This window comes from Squalius cephalus (genome assembly GCF_949319135.1).
Source record: "Squalius cephalus genome assembly, chromosome: 10".
Lineage (NCBI taxonomy): Eukaryota > Metazoa > Chordata > Actinopteri > Cypriniformes > Leuciscidae > Squalius > Squalius cephalus.
In genome coordinates this window covers 24,093,978-24,108,113 of record NC_137131.1, presented here as the reverse complement: position 1 = coordinate 24,108,113, position 14,136 = coordinate 24,093,978, and the positions used below count along the sequence as shown (strand labels likewise).

The 14,136-nt window shown below is 41.4% G+C and overlaps 1 protein-coding gene across 5 annotated transcripts in view; it reads right to left on the bottom strand.

Annotated features, from left to right (window-relative positions):
* LOC307165178 (endonuclease V-like) overlaps window positions 1-1,833 on the bottom strand; it is a 301,965-nt gene extending 300,132 nt beyond the window's left edge. For all 5 annotated transcript variants that reach the window (XM_079882554.1, XM_079882555.1, XM_079882553.1 and 2 more), the window contains exon 1: window positions 1,703-1,833. In XM_079882554.1, the coding sequence (XP_079738680.1) occupies window positions 1,703-1,740 (38 nt within the window). In that variant the 5' untranslated portion in view covers window positions 1,741-1,833. The remainder of the gene's footprint in view (window positions 1-1,702) is intronic.
* Window positions 1,834-14,136: the final 12,303 nt, after the last annotated feature.

The following is a 14,136-nucleotide window of genomic DNA, read 5'->3' as shown; positions in this document are numbered from 1 at the left end:
TAACACTCTATGGTTGAAATTTAGAATTTCCAAGTATTTCAATGAGTGCCCTATAAAGGGTTAAAAAAAAATTGTTAGGGTGACTAGGAACATTGTCTAGCTATAGTATGAGTGTATGAGTGTATGAGGAAACACAAAGGCCAAATTCTATGGGATTATTCTTGTGCCTTTAAAATTGAACATAACTTTTCAAGAAATCAATGAAAATATAAATTGAAACTTAATAAAATGTCTTTGAGACTGGAAAAAAATTCATTGCTGGCAAAAATGTTTACTTTATTTTTAATACACTGCATGTTTTACTAACTGTTTTCTCTTTTTTCTTTTCGGGTTTTCGTTCGCCATTCAGGCACATAACTCTCGTGGGGGAGGGCCAACAGCGATATGTGCTCATTGGCTACTGAGTTTTTGATAGACCGATTCTCATCTCAACCACGTAGTGTAGCAGTAGATAAATACAGATATAAAAATAAAATAAAAACCCTAACTTTATATCACTAAAATGAAATAGGAAGCCGCTTACAGACGCTCACATGTAAACACAACACTGACGTCTTCACTTCCAGGTCAAGCATCTATCAATCAAAAACTCAGTAGCCAATGAGAACACACCGCTGTTAGACCCGCCCCCACGAGAGTTATGTGCCTGAATGGTGAACGAAAACTCAGGGAGCTTAAAGGAGCTGTATGTAAGATTGTGGCCAAAACTGGTACTGCAATCACTGTATCCCCTCCCCCTCCCCCCTGACTCGAGGTTGCCAGATATGTTGCAGGATCCAGCAGGAACGTAGGCTGCTACAAGGAGCTGCAGCTGTGATAACTAGAGCAGAGCTGGCAACCCCGATGTCGAAACACTACTGACTTCGTGATTGGTAGATAGGCGGAGGGTGGAGCATCAGGCCAAAACACAAGATGACAACATCAACATCAGTTGAGGGCTGCAACTTCACTTTTTAAATGACAATATCCTGGCCGGACTACTGTTGTCAGTGATATAAGTATTTGAAATGAACATGATTTCTTAATGTCTAGTGACATATCAGGGCCATTTTATGATTAATTGAAATACATTTCTTACATACAGCTCCTTTAAATGAAAACTTCAAAAGCGTAAATGAAAACTCTGGAAGCGCATTATTAAGTACAGATCAGCGAAAGAAAAAAGAGAAAACAATTGTAAAAACATGCAGTGTATTAAAAACAAAGTCAAATTTTGCCTGTGATTTATTCTTTTACGGTTTCAAAGACATTTTATTAAGTTTCAATTTATATTTTCATTCATTTCTTGAAAAGTTCGTTTAATTTTAAAGGCACAAAAATAATCCCATAAAATTCACTCAATCATCTATCAAAATGAGTAAAACCAAAGAATATAGTTCTGATGTGCAGCAAAAGATTGTTGAGCTTCACAAAATAGAAAGTGGCTGTAAGATAATAGCTAAAGCATTGAAAATTCCAATTTCGACCATCAGTGCCCAGTAATGCATTCCATGTCTCACTAGGTTTTAAACTACTTTAATTTAGCAATAATTAAGCAACATTTCACTAAACTCAATCTTATGGCTAATATATATATGATGTTGAAGTATTGCTGGTCTACCGTATTGCTCGCTATTGTAATCACTTGAGCAAATGATTCATTGGCATGCTGTAGATCAGTTATAATTACGCAAGCAATACAATACATTCATGATTTTCTAACCTTTCCCATTTCAACACCATCTCTCCTTCAAGAGCCATTGTGATGTCCGATTTTTGAATGTAGGCTATCGTTCTTTTGAGCCGTAATCAAACTTTAGTTCCGGGTTGATGACGCAAGACGCACAGCCGAAGTTGCACGTCAGACTCAAAAAGAACCGAATGAACTTGTCATGACACCGGTAAAACCATCTGTCGAAGTTTGCCGAGGATTACCGAGTCTGATGAGGGAATTGACGATACTACGCAAGCCCGAGGGCGGCACGTTCTGGAATTATGATTATTATGACTACTATTATAAAATTACATTTATTTAAACCTGCATCTTTCTGTCAATATATGTAACATTTTATTATGATTTATTGTGCATGCAGATTATAGTTTAAGTTGTTAAGCTAAATCAAGGAGTTTATAAGACAGGTTTATTATTTCTATGTATTTTAGACATGTAGAACATCAGAGTGTGTGCATCAATATGTGCTGTAGGTGCACGTTTAGGAAAGATAGTTTTTAAGATACCCCTTAAGAACAATGTGGATTTACATTTAAGCTGTAACATTTAGATAAAAGTTTAGCATATGCAGGATGATGATGCATCAAACAATAGTGTAGGAAATAAATAGAATAATTTGCTAATTTAGTTATGGCACTTTTATTAAAAGGCTATTTTAATAAATATTAAAAGAGGGGTTGGGTGACCCCTACTAAGGTAATTAGCCCTCCCTGAATAAACTTTTACAGAATGTATAAATTACTTTTGATATAATTGTTAATATTTATCCATTTCATTAATGTAAAATACTAAATCATCTATTCTATTTAAATTTTTATTTTGACAATTTAGTTGAATTAAATAACTAATAACAGACAAATCAGAATCCCAGTAAAAGAGATTTATCTGAAAGGTAAAATTATACTATGACTTATGTCACGTTCTGCATGGAGACACAAAGAGTGAAGATCCAAGGGCAGCTTTATTTAAGGGTAGTCCAGAATCGTAGTCAATACAGCAAGCAAAGGGTCAAAGCACATAAACCATCCAAAAACAAATACAAGGCAGGTAACTCAGGGAAATCTGGGATACTGAGGGTTCAGAAATGCAATGGTGACATATAGGCTATGTGGATGACTATTTTCATAAACGGACATTTCACGCTCTCCGTTTTCAAAAATAACATCGTGCACACCTGTAAGTTTTCAGAAAAGTGTTCGTTTACACGAGCCCGTGTATATATGCCATCAAGAGCATGCCAAATCTGTTGGTGATAGTGTAACGAAAAACTCAAGCCCACGTTAGCCAATCAGAATCCCAAAAATAGCAACAACAGCAACGAATCACTTCCTCTTTCTGGTCGCACTTTTGACACAGGTGCAAGTTCCGTCGCATACTGTGATGTCGGCTGCCTAAAACTCAGTTTTTCTCAGTTTACATGAAAACATGCAAACAAAGTTTTCCAAAATCTCCACTCTGGCCGGAGTTTTTTAGAAATAATCGTTTTCAGAGGCGAATTCTCCATTTGCGTGTAAACGAAGGGAAATGTCTCAGTTTTTCAAACTAACCATGTACGTGTAAACGGGGCCATAGTCTTCACAAAGAATGGCTTGTATAAGATCAGCTAACAGGCTAAAGACACACAGCTGACAGAAATCAAGGATGAGTCCGGGGTATTTGATGGAATGGCAATAGTCTGTGATGGAGTGCCTCCTGGTGGCTCTCAAGGGCACTCCAGCTGGTGATCGTGACATAGCCCTCCCTCCTAAGGAGCAGATGCTCCTAATATGGTCAGAAAAGTCCAGGAGGGATGGAGGGCCAGGTCCATGGAATGGAAGCAGAACTGACAAAAAGCAGAGCAGGAACCCAAGGCAGAGCAGGTGGCCAGGGCAGTGCAGGAAGTTCAGATACGGAGGAGGTCGCGGCGCAGCAGAGAGGAAACACAGAGGAAAAATAAAATGCTAGCACGGTTAATAAAATGCATCTTTTTTGTTTCAAAAACATTTGGTATTAATTTTCTTTCATATTTTGTTTTTAAAACATTGTGGCATAGGCAGGGATGCCATTTGGGGTTGTGAAGCAGTAAAGCAGGTGTTAATTGTTTGTGAGCTTGTGTTTTGTAAGTGGTGTAGTATGAATAAAATTCCCTGTTTGATCCTAAAATGATCAATTTGTAACGTGTGTGCGTCAGCGCTCGATGGTGTTTTAAGCCCCCAATGGCTCCTTAGAGGCAGCTAACCCTACCCTCAACCTTAAACCTACCCATCCCCTCGCTGCCTGGAAGGCGCCGTTGGGGGCTTAAAACACCAAACACCTGCGTCAGTACTTAATGTACATGTACTTAATGAAAACAAACTAAAAGTCATTGAACTGAATATGACTGTGACACAATTAAGATCAGCGTGACTTTTTCTTCACAACACTTAATCACTTTCCTTTACCTTCATTAACTATCAGTTTCATAAAACATATTCAACCTTCAATTAACATTTCCTTACATTCTTAAACAATAGATAAGAATTCACTGTAGACAACTATTTTGTCATCCTTCACAAAAAGTTTTCTCGTCGCTTGATAAACTTATGGTTGAGCCACTGACCCACTGTAGTCACTTGGACTATTTTAAACATTGTCTTTACTAACTTTTCTGGGCCGGCAAGTTTCAATAACATAGAAGCCTATGGAGGAGTGAGACAGCTCTCAGATTTAATAAAAAAAAATATCTTAATTTGTGTTCCAAAGAAGAACGAAAGTCTCACGGGGTTGGAACAACATGAGGGTGAATGATAGAATTTTAATTTTTGGATGAACTAACCCTTTAATGTTGAAACAATGATGAACAAAAAAAAAATCAATGGTAGGCTAATGCTATTGAATCAACATTACACTTTGATTGATTCTACATCACTGATGCTGAATCAATATTGAAATTAACAAAAAATAATCAATGGTAATATTGTTGAATCAACATTACACTATGATGTTGAATCTACATTGTTGAATAAACGCTGAAATTAACAAAAATAATCTTTGGTAATATGGTTTGATCAATGTATGTGATTGTGATGAGGTTCAAGAGTCAGGAAGGAAGAAGACGGGTCGGCGTGACTGGGACTTGTACTTGATTAAAAATAAAACAAAACAAAACAAACAAAAGGCGCGCACAACGCGCATTCACCGTGGCAACCGCGACGGCACAAAACAGTTCAATAATGAGAGCTCGGTTACACTGGTTTTCTTCTGCTTTCTCTCTGCGTCCAGTTTTCTCTCCAGTCTCTCGTACGAGTCCTCAGTCCATCTCTCTCTCTCTCTCTTTCTATTACAAATACTCTCACTTTCTCTCTCTCACTCTCTCTCTCTCTCTCTCTAAGAGTTATTTTTACGTCTTTAAGAGATGTTAAGAGTCGTATCCACGTGTTAAGATTACAAGCAGCAAAAAGATTCCTTTATCAAAAAGACTTCTTATGGACTCCTACAGCATGTGTCATCTTGCAGAGGGCAGGTGGGCTTGGTCTTGACAAACACCTGTTTTTAATGAGACTGGAAGATATGAATTTGTCTGAAATTACACCTTTTTATCTGACAATGTTTCACGTGTGGAGGAATGTTTTAAAGGTGGACAGAGATAGGAGCAGTTCTATTCATTGGGCTCCTGTGGAACCATTGTTTTTTAACAACATGATCCAGACAAGACTTTTGTCCTCAGTGAGTGTGTGAGCATGTCTGCTCAGGAATGGTATTGTGAAGCTGGGTCATCTAATGGATAAAGATGGATGGAAATCTGTGGAAACTATTAAGGAAGTGACTGGTGTAGGTTTTGTGGTGAGGGTGAAGATCTAGAACATCTGTTTTTAAAATGCAATAGATTAAATGATTTGTTTGAATTACTTGCATATTTGAATAAATTTACTTTACATTTTATGCTTAGAACATCATAAGTGAACAATAAAATGTTGCTGCATAATGAAAATAATGTTTACTTTTCCTAAGTTAACTTTCCCTAGTTTCTTAAGACCTAGTTCCCTAGTTTCACTTTCATTCATTTTCTGTATCTTCAACAACATTTTCCTCAATCTCTGAAGCATCCTCTAACTCTGAAACATCTTCATCTGTATCAGTATCACACTCAAAAACCTGTGAAATTACTTATTTTACTGTAAATCTTTGGGAGCTCATTTTTCCTGCTGTCTATGTCGAAAGATTTTCATCTTTAATTTGCAATTAATTCTGAACACCGTGATTTAGCTTTTTCAAGTGTGTTTGGATAGGGTTAGAGCACTTTTAGATACACTTGCACTTTAGAACTGAGTAGTGCCCTGACATACATAAAATAAATGTTTTAATTTAGCAAAGGTGTCAAGTAACGAAGTACAAATACTTTGTTACTGTAATGATGCAGCGGACGAGGAGGGATCCATTTGCAGCTTTTATTAGAGTGGTCAGACAGGCAGGGTTAAACAACAGCAGACAGAACAACGGAGAGAACACAGAGCAGATCGGGGTCACAGGCCGAAGTCAGGGTAGGCAGCAAAAGGCAAAGTCCAATTAACAATCCGGGTAAAGGCAGGCAGAGAACAATCAGGAGTCGAGATACACAGCCCAAGGTCAGTAAATGAGAACAGCAAACACAGGAATAAACGCTCGGAATTGAAAGCCAGGGCAATGCAATACTTTGCAGTGAACTGAAGAGTGATAGAGGTTTATATGGGTGTATGTGAATGAGCTGCAGGTGTACGAGATGATGAGTGCTGATGAGTCCGGGCAGTGAGTTATGGGAATTGTAGTTTGTGAGGAAGTGATCCTAGTCTATTGTGGAGCGCCCTCTGGTGGCTCTCGAGGGCACTCCAGCTCGTGATCGTTACATAGCCCCCCCCCCCCAGAGGCGGAGCGGGTTGTGCAGGCTACCAGGGCGGAGCGGGCTGTGCAGGCGACCAGGGCGGATCAGTCTGTGCAGGCGACCAGGGAGGAGACGACCATCTTGTCCGGAGACACCGGCTCAGCGGCGGCCATCTTGTCCTGAGACACTGGCTCGGCGGTGACCATCTTGTCCTGAGACACTGGTTCGGCGGAGACCATCTTGTCCGGAGACACTGGTTCGGCGGCGACCATGTTGTCAGGAGACACTGGCTCGGCGGCGACCATCTTGTCCGGACACTCTGGGCTGGACGGGGCCAACATCTTGTGAAACTCTGGTCTGGACGGGACCAGCATCTTGTGAAACTCTGGGCTGGACGGGACCAGCATCTTGTGAAACTCTGGGCTGGACGGGACCAGCGGCGAAGAGGGCTTTGACTCTTGGCTCAGCGGGCATGACGTTCACAGACTCCTGCTTGACGGGCATGACGCTTTCAGTCTCAGGCACGTCTGAACTGGCGTGAAGTGCGGGCTCGGCTGGACTGGCGTGAAGTGCAGGCTCGGCTGGACTGGCGTGAAGTGCAGGCTCTAGTTGGGCAGACGTGACGCAAACCGTCTCTGGATCGGCAGACGTGACGTGACCAGTCTCTGGGACAGCAGACGTGACTTGAACAGTTTCTGGATCGGCAGATGTGACGTGAACAGTCTCTGGCTGAGCAGATGTGACGTGAACAGTCTCTGGCTGGGCAGACGTGACATGAACAGTCTCTGGCTGGGCAGACGTGATGTGAACAGTCTCTGGGTCCGTAACAGGGCAGGACAAGGATTCATAAACAGTTATCACTGACACCTCCGAAGGTTCTGCAGCAGACGCCGCCACCTCTGGTGGTTCTACAGTGGTAGCATCAAGAATCAGGTCAGGTTCACTAACAGGACAGGTACAGTGCTCCTCTACGGTTCCTTTGACTGTGAAATGACAGGCTGAGAGGACATTGCTGGGCGCTACCACCATACACAAGGCTGAAGCGAGTACCGCCGCTTCGAGAGGTTCTGCAGCATCTGCCGCCATCTTGACTCGTGACGATCAACAGGGACGTGACGGGGCTCTGGACGATCTGCTGAGACGTGACGGAGCTCTGGACGATCTGCTGAGACGTGACGGAGCTCTGGACGATCTGCTGAGACGTGACGGGGCTCTGGACGATCTGCTGAGACGTGACGGGGCTCTGGACGATCTGCTGAGACGTGACGGGGCTCTGGAAGATCTGCTGAGAAGTGACAGGGCTCTGGAAGATCTGCTGAGAAGTGACAGGGCTCTGGAAGATCTGTTGAGACGTGACAAGACTCTGGTGCGGCTGCCATTATAGGCACGGAAGTAATGGTGCATTCCTCCGCGTCCCCCACGGTGAACGCTGAACCAACAGTCAACAAGGCATAGTCCATAAACTGACTGAGAGATAAACGGGGACCCTCACGGATTAAACGTGATCTGAGTGGCTGATTAATGCCCTCACAAAAGAAATCTATGAGCACACAGTCCGGCATATCAGAACAGTAGGCGAGATCTAAATATTCTTGGATATAATCCTCGAGCGATCGAGAGCCCTGCTCAAGGGTTAATAACATTAATGCATTGTCCAAACCTGGCCGATATTCACAGGGAAAGCCGCTGGATCCTTGTAGTGGCGAAGTATTCTGTAATGACGCAGCGGACGAGGAGGGATCCATTTGCAGCTTTTATTAGAGTGGTCAGACAGGCAGGGTTAAACAACAGCAGACAGAACAACGGAGAGAACACAGAGCAGATCGGGGTCACACGCAGAAGTCAGGGCAGGCAGCAAAAGGCAAAGTCCAATTAACAATCCGGGTAAAGGCAGGCAGAGAACAATCAGGAGTCGAGATACACAGTCCAAGGTCAGTAAATGAGAACAGCAAACACAGGAATAAACGCTCGGAATTGAAAGCCAGGGCAATGCAATACTTCGCAGTGAACTAAAGAGTGACAGAGGTTTATATGGGTGTATGTGAATGAGCTGCAGGTGTACGAGATGATGAGTGCTGATGAGTCCGGGCAGTGAGTTATGGGAATTGTGATCGTTACAGTTACCTTACTTAAGTAGAAATTTTGGGTAGCCTATCTATACTTTACTGGAGTAATTATTTTCCAGCCGACTTTTTACTTCTACTCCTTACATTTTCACGCAATTATCTGTAGGCCTACTTTCTACTCCTTACATTTTAAAAATAGCCTTGTTACTCTTATGACATTTCGCCTTGTTTTTATTCCGGCTTGTCATTGTTCCAAAAAAAAAAAAAAACTTATCCAGATAAATCGCGCAATCCGGATAGAGTGAATTTGATTGTAGTTGGATGAGAAGAATAAGCATATACCATTCCGACACCCTATTGGGTTGTACACGAGATTGGGCGGTTTTGAATTTAATTGTGCGGGTAAAGAAGGGTTTGGGTGGGTGGACAAAATTTGGGCTGGTTTGGGGTCAGTTCTCGGTTTTCAAACATCTACATTTTAAAGTCTAATTGGTTAAAAAACTAAACTCAAGTGTGCATGTAGTCCATAAAATCAGTCATCATGACATTACTAAACACACGTGCCCATGCAGAGTAAGCTGGCGTTGGTGTTGACGTTCCCGACAAGCACGCACTTTTAGCCAATCAGCGATCAGCAGGCAGACGCGATTTAGCGCGATAAGTTGTAGCTATATAGCTATTCAAGTGATTGCTAATGCCAACGTGACATACTATACAGTAAGTTGTATCTACAGTAAAGAGTGAGATATTGAGCAACTCTAAAAACGTACACGTGGTGGGAGATGACTCAATGGTGAATATAACACAGTTGAATGACTTAAATTGAAATCGAATATGGGACGACTCCTGTCCATGGTCATGTGCACTAGCCTAACCAGACATCTGCTACTTTTACACCGTCCAGACTGCATGCACTCTACTTGTCCCTGACAGCTGCTGAAAAAGGTTTGAATCAACGATGAATCAGTGTTGACTGCTAAATTCTGAGTTATGTTCTGCAATGTGTACCTCCGAGGGTTAAAGTCTTCGGTTCCTTTCTTGATTGCCGTCTTGACAGTGTCCACCTGGAGATTTTAGTCATATTTGCTAATTCTCCTTAATTATTGCCTTGTTTTGATCCATTTTCCTGGAAAATGTATTTATTTTTTATTTTATTTAATCATCGTTATTTTGTTTAAAGGAGATAAAAATGGTGCTTATTAACCCTGATTGACATGGTAATAAAATTATATCACATTATTTTGGCAGTAAAATTTGGGCGGGTTTTGGTGAGCTTTTGGGCTGGAAAACACCGTCCCAATCTGGCAACACTGCACCATTACAATACTTATAGGCAACTAGTCATCATATCTTCCACTCCATGAAAGTGTTAATGCTCAGTACACATATATGGTTCTTTTTTTTTTTTTTGCATTTTATTGGGACAGGACAGGAAGTGAGGTGGAAGAGAGACGGGGAATGGGATCGGGAAAGGTCCACGAGCCGGGACTCGAACTCGGGCCGCCCGAGTGCAACGGCACTACATGTCGACGCGCTGACCACAAGGCCATCGATTGTAGTTTAGAATTGTCTAAACTCGTTAAATCATCTAAATCAACAAAATGTATGTCAGACCCTATACTGACTAAGCTACTGAAAGAGATGCTTCCTGAGTCGAGTCACCTTCATTTATATAGCTCTTTTAACAATATAGATTGTTTCAAAGCAGCTTTACAGGGATAAAGTAACAGAGATTGTTTGGCTTAACAGCAGCTCTAGAATGAAGTTTTTGTCCAGCTAAAGTTAGTTTTGATTGATTCACTTCCGTTGCAAAGATCACTAGTTATTAACTTATGGGCCGCTTACATGACACCGTTCTAACAGAAAACCCTTAACGCGCTCCAGGCCGCTCATCCACACAACAACAGTGCTTGGTGGCTCGAGAATGCAAACCTTGAAATAGGTTTCAATATGCAAGCCTTGATCTCTGCGCAAGCTTAGGTGTGCTGGTGTGTAGTCTTTACAAATTGACGTCAATAAATTATTTGTCTGGCCTTAAAAATGCATGATACAGAATTATTTATTGCTTCCGCGTAGCCATGTGAATCGGAACTATTTGACAACGTTTTATCTGTACAATGGTAAAGGGAAGGAGAAGGAGGCCTTCACAGGGGGCCTTCACAGGGGAGAGACTAGTTGACACTTCAGGACTGTGTTGTCGTCGTGTTCAGGCGCAGGTCCTTCATCAGATCTGGATAAGGCCTGGATCCGGTGGAATGCGGTACACCTCAGGATAAACAGAGAGACTAATATTAGCGTAGACGCCATTCTTCTAATGATGTAACGAGTACATCAGGATTTATGGGAAGTGTTCCCGGTTCCGGCTGACCTAATCTATGCAGCCTAACATTGAATTGTAGAAGTTGATAATGTGTTATGTGTATGCTAGGTCAAAGAGATGTGTTTTAAGTGTAGATTTAAACTGACCGAGTGTGTCTCACAACTATGTTCCTTTTTAGAGAGAAATGGTATCTGCAAGGATTTCCAGTCAGGATTTAGACTGTATCATAGTACGGAGACTGTTCTCATTAGTTTTACAAATGATTTGCCCTTATCATCCAATCGTAGTTGTTTCTCTCTATTAGTGTTGCTCTATCTTAGTGCTTCATTTGATACCATCGACCACAACATTATTTTAAATAGACTTGAAAATTATGTTGGCATTAGTGGAATTGCATTAGCATGGTTTAAATCATACTTATCTGACCGTTATCAGTTTGTAGCAGTAAATGAAGAGATGTCTCATTGATCACAAGTTCAGTATGGCGTACCACATCCATGACGCATCCCTGAAGTGCCAGCCTTATCAGCCCTGTGAAGGCCTCATCGACACGACCAATCTGACTTCTGACCTGTAATGCTGCCTGGATCATAATCATACACTGTTCGCTCGTTGCAAGGCTGGATTAGTACACCCAGGGGCCCCTGGGCACTGAAGCTCATAGGCCCCCCTCCCCTACCTGACAACCACACCCTCCAAATGAACACACACACACAGGTGGCCCACCAGGTGCGGGATTTAACATGCCAATCACTATTGATCAAACGCTGAATGACTAGTTCACAAGACAATGATACAAAATAAATGTTTCTGAAAAGTAGGGCTGCACGATTTGGGGAAAATGTCATATTGTGATTATTGAGGTCAATATTGCAATATGCGATTGCGATATAGTAAACAAATGGTTTCATGAGTTAACTTGCTTATTTCTCAAGTAAAATGCACACACAGATTAGTGATAATGCTGAAATTTGTAGCCTATACCTCAACTCAAACAACAACTAAATGCACTGTGTTTTCAAATTAAAATAATATTTAAAAAAAATTAAATATTGTTATTTGTCTCAATAATACAAGAGTTAAAAATACATGTCATATTTACCTGTGCCTATGACTGGTAGACCTAGGACATATACCGAAATTGAATAAAGTTATCAAACTGCACTGCATAAATTATAAATTAAATATAGACTAATCCTTATTATAGCAAAAAAAAACAAAAAACTTTAGTCAACAGCAGTGAGTCATTTTCTTCTTTTTGTTCTTTGATTAACTTTACTGACAGAAAGCTTTATTGGCTGCTGTCTCTTTAGACCAGCTGACGGAGACGCTGATCTCACACGCGCCTCATTCTCTCACAACTCTTCACGTTCATCATAAGACAGCTCTTATGTTATGAAGATACTCGACAAAACGGACATTTTGGCATAATTGTGTGTGTCTTATTGTAAGTTCAAGCACGAAAGATAACTGTATTCTGGCGTGCTGTCTGTGCGCACAATACTGGCGCACACGTGTGCGTCTTTCTGTGCGTGTGTCACAGTCACACTTTTGTCTTGTTGCATATGAATTGTTTAAAAGCATTTGCATGAATAAGAGATCATATAATGTAATATACACTTTTTTTTTATTCTGAATGGATAATTATCAAGATCGAGGCCAAGCCTTGTGTATATTTTTTTTATTTAGCAGCATACGTGGCGCACAAAAAAACAAAAAAAAACTCCGATCACGGAGGGCTCCTCTCTGCGCAAGGGCCCCTGTGCACGTGCCCAGATTGCCCGTATGGTAGATCCGGTCCTGGCTCGTTGGCCAGAGGAGAACTGCCCCCCGACTGAGCCTGGGTTCTCCCAAGGTTTTTTTCTCCATTCTGTCACCTGAGTTTTGGTTCTTTGCCACTGTTGCCTTGGCTTTTGGCTTGCTTAGCTGTGGACATTTAATATTCAACAATATTATTGATCTGCCTTACTTAGGGTGGACGATGACGCAATTTTCTTCTACAACCCCAAATCAGAAAAAGTTGGGACACTGTACAAATTGTGATTAAAAAAGGAATGGAATAATTTACAAATCTCATAAACTTATATTTTATTCACAATAGAATATAGATAACATATCAAATGTTGAAAGTGAGACATTTTGAAATGTCATGCCAAATATTGGCTCATTTTGGATTTCATGAGAGCTACACATTCCAAAAAAGTTGGGACAGGTAGCAATAAGAGGCCGGAAAAGTTAAATGTACATATAAGGAACAGCTGGAGGACCAATTTGCAACTTATTAGGTCAATTGGCAACATGATTGGGTATAAAGAGAGCCTCTCAGAGTGGCAGTCTCTCAGAAGTCAAGATGGGCAGAGGATCACCAATTCCCCCAATGCTGCGGAGAAAAATAGTGGAGCAATATCAGAAAGGAGTTTCTCAGAGAAAAATTGCAAAGAGTTTGAAGTTATCATCATCTACAGTGCATAATATCATCCAAAGATTCAGAGAATCTGGAACAATCTCTGTGCGTAAGGGTCAAGGCCGGAAAACCATACTGGATGCCTGTGATCTTCGGGTCCTTAGACGGCACTGCATCACATACAGGAATGCCACTGTAATGGAAATCACAACATGGGCTCAGGAATACTTCCAGAAAACATTGTCGGTGAACACAATCCACCGTGCCATTCGCCGTTGCCGGCTAAAACTCTATGGGTCAAAAAAGAAGCCATATCTAATCAGGATCCAGAAGCACAGGCATTTTCTCTGGGCCAAGGCTCATTTAAAATGGACTGTGGCAAAGTGGAAAACTGTTCTGTGGTCAGACGAATAAAATTTTTAAAGGTCCCGTTTTTCATGTGTTTTTGAAGCTTTGATTGTGTTGACAGTGTGCAATATAACATGTGTTCATGTTTCGCGTGTAAAAAAACACAGTATTTTTCACACAATTTACTTATCTGTATACCGCTGTTTTCACTGTCCTAAGAACGAGCTGATGAGTTCCTTGTTCTATGAAGTCCCTCCTTCAGAAATACGTAACGAGTTCTGATTGTGCCAGCGGTTCCTGTACGTTGTGATTCGACAGCAGCACGTTGCCCGGAAAGGTCACGCCTCTTACCATAACGTGGAGACTGGCATGCGCATGCGCATAAATTGTAACCATTGATCTCTAAGTACAGCGTCCCTGGGAAGGCCAAACAAAGGTGATTGGACTCCGGGATGAAAATAACAGCGTCTC